We start from the raw sequence: 8,526 nt of genomic DNA on the forward strand, positions 1-8,526 counted from the left end.
AAAATCTGAAGAAACTCTGTCATTAAATGTCAACAGAAGCAGTGACTCTCCCTGGCCGGCAGGGGGCGCGCAGCACCTCGCTGTCTGTAATCGGGACGCCTCTCCTTCTCCCTCTCTGGGCAGACTCCAACTGCTGCTTTCCCTGGTTAGTTCCCTTCGGGTTCTGGAAGTTGTTACCCGAACATGTCGGCCTTACCGGACCATGGAGACGGGCTCTCTATGGAGGACCAGAGAAGGCGGAGCGCGGCGCAGACCTTCCGCGGGGATCTGCACTCAGTCCGGGTAAATCTGTCACAGTACAAAACCTGCTGTTTTAAACTGATTTGGGGCTCGGGGGAAACTCTTCGGAAAACTTAAATAGTGTTGTTGGGTCGGCTCAGAAAATAACAGAGTTAAAACAACTGAAAGAATCTTAGCTTGAAGTTTGTTCCGTTAAAAACAGCAATCAGGATTAGTCCGAACTCCGTTGAAAAATCTGATGATTGAACCGTTTTAGTGTCAACTCAGCGGTTCGGTTTAGTAAGAGTAAAACTGATAAACATGTGTAACAAGCGGGCTTCTGAGCTCAGTTCGGCCTATGTATTATTCATTTTGGTTCAGTAGTTTTATGTTAAATATCAGGGGATGTTCACAGAAGTGACCAGTGTGGTGCAAGTTGGACAGGTGGTGTTATCGGAATCATAGAGGGTGGGGTCCGAAGAGCAGGTAGATTTATGTGACGGGGAGGAAGATTGGGAAAACAGGAAGCTGTGTCCCACTAGGAAGAGCTATCAACACTTCTGATGGATAAGATCCTTTTAGTGTCCCATTAAACCCAGTTAATGATTCAGCATTCACCACAGCAGCAGGATCTTCACTGAGTGGAACAGCAGCACTTCCTGGTCTGACACCACGCATCTGACCAGTACCTCAAATCAGTTCCGGTCACTGTGTGTCTGAACTGCAGAACCGGCCCAAGGCAATGAGAGTTAAGGGGCTGCTTAGGGCCTCCTCACCACCAGGGGTCCCCCAAGAGCCATAATAATACTGATATAATGTATTCTAATTAGAAATAACGCTAATGATAGCAAGTATGTTACACACATACTGGTACAGTAGCCATAATATTAGAGCCATACGAATAAAAAATTAAAATTACAAGAATAAATTGTAAAATTACAAGAATAAAGTCATGATATGAAGAGAATGAACTTGAATGAGACTAAAGTTGTATGAGAATAAAGTCAAAATAATGGGAATAAAGTCAATATTTTGAAAATAAAGTAATGACAAAAATAGTCATTACGAGAATAAAATCAAAATAATAAAAAAATAAAGTCATAATATTTTGAGAATAATATTACGAAATATTTAGAATTTATTCTCATAATATTAAAAGTTTATTCTCGTAATTTTATTATTTTATTTTCTTAACATGGCCTTGTCGTAATGCTGGAAAGAGGGGCCTCAAATGAAAATATTCTTAGAGTCCCAAAAAGGTTTTGGCCGGCCCTGCTGAATCTGCATCTATCCATTAATTGATGATTGTTGTGTCTGGAGCTGGACAAATTAAACCAAAATGAAACTTTATCCCTGCAGATGGATCCCAGCCGGACCCGAACACGCCCTCCAAACGAAGCCGTGCTGCAGCGATCTCAGGATCCGGCGGTCCCAACTCCTCAGTTGGACGACTGCGAGAGGATGGGGACTCTGTTTGGGATGATCAACAAGTGCCTGCGGGGCGTGGGCTTCAACCAGGTCTACTTCGGGGACCGGACAGTGGAGCCAGTGGTGGTTCTGGTCTTCTGGGTACTGCTCTGGTTTCTGGGTTTCCAGGCTTTGGGATTGGTGGGAACTCTGTGCATCATCATCATCTACATCCAGAAGTGATGATCCGAGTGGAGCTGCTGGGTTCTTTCGGTGCAGACTGGTTTTATGCTGATGGCGGGTCGTAGTCAGATGTTTTGTGGAGCATCGCTAGTGGAAGTTTGAAGTTATTTAAGGTGGAAATAAACCCTCATCTGTGAACGTTTGGGTTTCCCCCTGGACAATCAAATGGAGCTGTTATTTCCTGCTTTAATTATAATAATAGAAGCTCTGTGCATTAACAGCCAAAGATGATCATTTCCTCCAAACATCCTGATCATTTCCTGTTTCCTATTTCATGACTAAACTGGTTACCTGGTTTGCTTTTAAAATATTTGCCTTCACCTTCCGTTTCTGATTTCCAGTGATCATTCCGGCGTATTCCAGAAAATATTCGGTCCAGTTTACGTTTCACCATGATGCCCCTATCACCCTCCATCCAATAGATTCACAGAACACTGTTTGTGTTCAGGAGCTTCACTGCAAAAACACAAAATCTTACCAGGTATTTTGGGTCTAGTTTTTAGTGCAAATATCTTTGTACACTCGAAATAAGACAAAACTGACCTATAAGTAAATGTTTAGCAAGATATAGGAGATTGTTTTAAGTAAATAATTCTTTAATATTAATCAAAAAGTTCAATTGGTAGTTTATCTCTTATGAGTGAAATAATAACTCAGTAGAACTAGTATTTTTTAAAATCAATATTAAGAAATTATTGAATGAAAATAAGTTTCTGTTTCTTCCTGAAAAGTTGTTTGTGAGTTAGTTTTCTTATATCAAGTGTATTAAGATATTTTCACTAGAAACTAGATGAAATTACTTTGTAAAATTTTGTGTTTTTGTTGAAAAGTATCATGGTGGTGTATGGTGTGTAAACTTCCATTTATTCGAATCGCTTGTAGATAAACTCTTCTCTGGTTCTGAATGCAGTTCTGCCTCACATCAATCCCGGTTTTTCAGGTTCTGTTCATAATTGGAGAAACCAACTGTGCAGCTTTGCCTCACTCTGAGTCATTGTATTGTTTTCCTAACGGTTGATTTTTTGTAGATTCTGATGAAGATTAGACATGGATACAGCCTCTTATCTTTGCTTTAAAAACATATCTGAAAGTTGCTTTCAGAGGAGGCTTTCTTTGTGTTTATTGGTTCAGAGGAAACTACAAATAGCTTAAACTGAGGCGCCACTGAACATATCTTCACACCGTCTGCAAGCTTTACCTACATTGAATGTGATTAAATGAGGCTTTCTGCTATATTTACTGCAAAAAAATGAATTTTTACCAAGTATTTTGTTCTAGTTTTTAGTTCAAATATCTTAGTACAGTTGAAATAAGATAAAACTAACTTACAAGTAACTTTTCAGCAAGATAGGAGCTTGTTTTATGTCAGTAATTCCTTAATACTTACTAAAAAGTACTTGTTCCACTGACAGATTTTCACCTATAACGAGACATTTTCCCATGATTTAAGTGAGACTTTTACTTATTTTTAATAAATGCTAAGGAATTATTTACTTAAAACAAACTTCTATATCTTGCTGAAAAGTTATTTGCAAGATGTTTGGTCGTATTTCAAGTGTACAAAGGTAATTGCACTACATACCAGACCAAAAATACTTCTGTGTTTTTGCAGTGTTGTAAAAATCAGATTCAACATCAATTTGGAGGAAAAACAATAAAGATACAAACCTCTTTATTTCTCCTTCATGAGAAAATTGTGTTTCTGACACTGCAAAGTTGGTTTAAAATGTGAATTTAATAAAAGGTTTGCTGATTATACACCTTTGGTATGCTCTGTCCACTGAACTTAAACGTCAGCTGTCTAACCGCAGGGTGAAACCAAAAGCACAGATGATTAAATATGACTTACTGTGTTTAACGTTTCCCTCCCTTGTATCAGGGATATAATTAAGCATGTTGGAAAACTTTTTAGAATTTTTATTCTAGCACATTTAGGATGATTATGAACCTTTTGTGTTTGATATTTAAACATTTTCACTGACTTACCTCAAAGTATGTGGCAACAGTGGGGAGGAAAAGCTCAGAATTAGGTTATGTATAAGTAGACATCTGCCTTGACTGATGGGGTGTTCAAATTACAAGAAAGAAGCCCAGAAAATAGTTTTAGTTCATGGTTTCTTAGATAAAATATTCAACTTTTTAAACTTGGAAAATGTAATTTTTTTTCTACAAAATTTCTGAGCTTTTTGACATATATTTACTACTTCTTTTTAACTGAAAATACAAAAAACTAATACATACAGGTGGGATTTCAAAAAATTATATTGCTGAAAAAGTACTATTGGCAAATTATTTCACTTATCTGCCAGGTGAGTGAAATAATTTGATTTTTTTAATTTTACCCTCATTAAAAAGAAAAAGTTTAATAGACAAAATTGTATCATTCTTGAACTACAGTGGCGGCCACAAAAAAAAACCAAAAACAAAACAAAGGGCCACAAATGGCCCCAGGACTATACTTTGTATACCCTTGCTCTTTTATGACGGAGGCGTTAAGTGATTTTGGTGAAATATCACATAGTGGAATATTAGACTGTCGATCAGTGGAGATTCTAGCCCTGTTTTAGGGGAGCTTTAGCTTTAGCACCCTAAAACTGTTTCTCAGCACCCCTGAACAGGATCGCCACCCATCCAGTAAAATACCGAGTCGTCCCATATTTGGCCGTTAAATGTGTGTGTTGAACCGATACATAACTGTCCGATAGACACGCCTATAATACACACATCAACACTAAGTTCAACATTAATGGCCAAAATAAAATACAGGAAATATTAAGGTCAGCTACATTGTCGTGGCGGGAGCGCCCTGAACGCTACGGACCGACGCTGAACGTCACGGTTGCCTAGAGACGGACACTACGCAGCCGCGGTGAGTTGCTATCGTGACTTGTTTTATTGGTGGAAAAACTCAATATCTGTTGTCAGTTTAAATATTCACTCTGCTGAGACTTTACTCATTTTTAGAGGAAAGCTTAAAAAATAACTTTCCTCATTTTTGTTGGATTGTTTTCTCTGTTTGTGGTGTGCTTCGGTTCCTAGCTCCTCTCCTCGATTCGCTTGCCGTTTCTGCCTTGTTGGAGCCGGAGCCGTTACGCCGCCGAAGGACAGCTGGGACAGAGACGTGACGCTGTACCTCAGTTCCCTGAGGTACCGGGAAGTCCAGAGGATGACGGAGTCTTTTTGTAGCTGGAGAGGAACTGCTTTAGAGTCTACCACAAAATATTAAAACGCCTGAAATAATTTACTAAAAACAGGCATAAAAACTTGTAAATTGGAGGCCAGGCTTCAGTTTTCTCTGCTTTTATGTAATATAGTTAAGTTGAAATTGTTAATCCCTGTCATCTTGAAGTTCTTGTTCAGTAATAAACCTTTAAATTTCAATTCCGATTTTTAAAATTTATTTATTTTTTCTCTTTAAACTGTCAAAATTTTTAATAGAGAGAAACGTTAAATAACTATCAGATACTGAAAGCTGAGGTTGTCATGGGAAAAAAGAGCAAAAATACAGACTCCATGCACATTTTTTGAGAATTTTACAGCCATATAATAATAATAATAATAATAATTAATAATAATAATAAAAAAACAGGGTCCCAGTTACAATTATGGTCATAAGAGGGTTAAGAAAACTATCTTTATTTTATCAAAGTTAAATAAGTGGCCCGGTGTTGGATTTGTTAGGAAGTCTTACTGTTAAAGGGAAGTTCTGTTTTTTGGGAAGTCTTCTTGTTAAAGGGAATTTTTTTCTCTCCACTGTCACCACTTGAATCCTCAATATGAGGTATTGCTCACAGTTGTCTTTACCAATGTACATAATTTGTGCAGTGTTAGAAAAACACAGACTACATAAAAGTAGGTGGCCTTATTCTTTTTCACAGCAACACAGGTTTTGCTGCATGCAAGAAAAACACGTATTTACTTTTATTTGGAAACTGGTCTGGTTTTGCTTCCTGTCTGGTCAGGTCTTTAGTTGAGTCTTGGCTTGGTTGTGGTTGGCCTTTCTTCTGGTCTGGTCTTTTCTCCTCCAACAGAACCCACACACAGCTCATTGACAGCTGCCATTGTACACCAGGTCATACTGCCAGATCTAACTCTAGACTGCCACCTTCAGGCTTCTCCAGATCAGTTAATAACAGTTTCGGGTTTTATTTTTCCCCTCCGTGGGCTGCCACCTTATCGGGATTGGGTGGTTTGAGTGTCCCAGAGATCCTAGGAGCCGTCAGGGGCTTCATGAATCGGGGTGGGGTCTGCTGTGTCAAGCGGCTCCTAGGGGAGAGATGGGACCAAGAGCAGCCTGAAGACGACTAAGAGATATAGGCAGAAGTCAGAGTTTCCCCAGTGCCTTAACGCTTGGTGGGCCACAGGGCTTTATGTTCCCCGCTCCAGGCTAAGCTATTTGGAAAGTCTTCCTGCTAAAGGGAAGTTCTCATGTCCACAGTCACAAGAATCCTCAATATGAGGCATTGCTTAAGGTTACTTTTAACCAATTTGCATAATTTGTGCAGTTTTAGAAAAACACAGTAGACTACATAAAGATAGGTGGCCTGATCTTTTTTCACAGCAACAAGAACGGATCTTGGATTCACTCCACACATGAGATAAATTGAAGGCTACATAAAGGTAGAATATCTGATCTATGTTACAACATCAAATTACAGAAGCAAAATTGGTCAAAAACGACTAAATGTACCTGGTCCATATAGTCTCTGAATTGAGACCCTCCTCTTGTAAAGTCTTTCTTTGAACTTTATGAGCCAATCGGGATGTGACATTCAAACATCATTACGCATCATGATGGGAACAGATAAATAAAAAAACTAGTTCTGTTCTGCCTGTGATGGAAACAACAAAAATAGGAGAAATGGAAAACTAACCTTTATTTTAATTTGTCTTATAGGCTGATCGCACTCAGACCAAAAAGAAAAGAAATTAGGAAATATTAAATTGGTTCCAGTATGTTTTACATTGCATTAAACCCGTTGTAACTGTGATTATTCAGGTATTTTGTATTCCAGCAGCTTTTATGAAATGTCAAGAAAATGCATCCTGCGTTCTGGTTTTATGAAATAAACTGAAACATCTCTGTTTAAATCCAGATATGAAGGTTTCTTTGTTGCCAACATGATGCCTTTAACTAGTTTTCAATTAATAGCAGATGTTACATACCTCAAAATTTTAAAAATAAAACTTAGTTAAAGAGGCTTTAAAAGAATAATAGTTCTGGTCGTTTTCACCCTGGGCGTCGTCTGTCTGTCAGGCTGTGAGTTTTGAGAAATGGAAACTTTAACGTTTTCGCCCTGCAGCTGCAGCCGCACGTCTAGTTGGGAATATTTTAGCTCAGGTGATGTGTGGGTGTAACGCAGCTCCTGCCCTTATAGCCAGCCTTTTCAGTTATTGAACAGCCTCCTGCCATGTTTGAATGAAACATCTGAGAAAAACGTTTGTAGCCAGAATAAATGTAATATTTTGGCCATGCTTACACTGTGCTTTCATGTCAGGACAGATTTCTATGTGGCAGATATATTTTACTTAACTGTTTTGATGTTTTGAGCAACTCTGATTCATGCATTTCTACTACACTTCCCAGGATGCAATGGGTAATGGAACTGGAAATGCATAGTTCTGAGTAGATTTTATTTTAATTTCCAGGGGAGCAGGCCGCACCGTGTCGCTCCACAGCTGCTTGTGTCTCATTAATGTTAGCAGATGTTGGCAGGCATGATGTGGTTTTGAGATTCTGTTTCAAATTGAGTTTATACACCTCTGGAAAAAATTTAAAGTTTCTCTGATTTTACTCTTTATAAGTATATGTTTGCGTAAAATGAACATTGTTTTATTCTATGAATTACTGACATGTCTCTTAATTTTGTTTGTGAATGTATGTAAAGAAACAGTTAAATGTAGAAAACAGCACCAACGAATCTCTTCTCATGGGTCTTAGACCTGCTGGGGGCTAAGCACCCCTAAAGGTCAGATCCTAGAATCGCCCCTGCTGTGGACCATTAATCTACCTCAGATTGGTTTAATAATTTCAACAAAATTATATTAAAACTTGGGAAAACCGCAAGTGCTTCGGAGTTGGGCCTGGTTAACTGCCTCTCTCACTAATCGCTGTAACTGCAAAACTATCAGTGGCCAAAGTTTCCAATAAACCACATAAAGTTGCTAAATTTATCGCTAGTCGCTTGTTGGAAAGAAAGGATGCTATCGAGAGGTCAGAAAAGTCGCTAAATACAACGACACCAAGTTAGCAACAACGTTACACCTTGAAGCTGATGCCGTGTTCTGCTTCACTTTACGGCAGCTGTCACTGCTGCAAAGTGCCGTGCATGTGCTGTTTCGAGAAAGTCTTGCTCTACCACTACATAACGGTAGATACAGTTATTTCTATTTGGGTATAAAGATACATATATATTCTATGCAGGATCGGGTTGTAACACCCGATTCCAATGAGTCTGAAATCATGCAATTGGGCCCGATTTCCGATCGGAAATCGCGATTGGATCGGAACAGCCCTAATCAAAACTGCAACAGAGAGTTTTGTTTTTGTGAAACGTATAATTATAACCAGCAAACATAAATACACCAATATTTACAAATAAACATATTTACAGAAACAGGGAACTTTAGAGAAGAGCAGCAGAACTTGGAGGAACA

At 38.6% G+C, this 8,526-nt stretch overlaps 1 protein-coding gene across 1 annotated transcript; it reads left to right on the forward strand.

The window, feature by feature from the left end:
- Positions 1–84: 84 nt before the first annotated feature.
- Positions 85–3,627, forward strand: fam241a (family with sequence similarity 241 member A). Its single transcript, XM_032547054.1, has 2 exons — positions 85–282; positions 1,579–3,627. Exons 1-2 carry the CDS (start codon positions 184–186, stop codon positions 1,867–1,869), a joined length of 390 nt encoding a protein of 129 aa, XP_032402945.1. The 5' UTR covers positions 85–183; the 3' UTR covers positions 1,870–3,627.
- Positions 3,628–8,526: the final 4,899 nt, after the last annotated feature.

The sequence above is a fragment of the Xiphophorus hellerii genome, chromosome 19 (genome assembly GCF_003331165.1).
Source record: "Xiphophorus hellerii strain 12219 chromosome 19, Xiphophorus_hellerii-4.1, whole genome shotgun sequence".
In the NCBI taxonomy this organism is placed as follows: Eukaryota; Metazoa; Chordata; class Actinopteri; order Cyprinodontiformes; family Poeciliidae; genus Xiphophorus; species Xiphophorus hellerii.

What these genes read in the sequence shown, in the direction of transcription:
- fam241a (XM_032547054.1), top strand. Translation starts at nt 184, where the DNA reads ATGTCGGCCTTACCGGACCATGGAGACGGGCTCTCTATGGAGGACCAG. An exon ending in GGGATCTGCACTCAGTCCGG is followed by an intron (nt 283 to 1,578) that starts GTAAATCTGTCA and finishes TTATCCCTGCAG; the next exon opens with ATGGATCCCAGCCGGACCCG.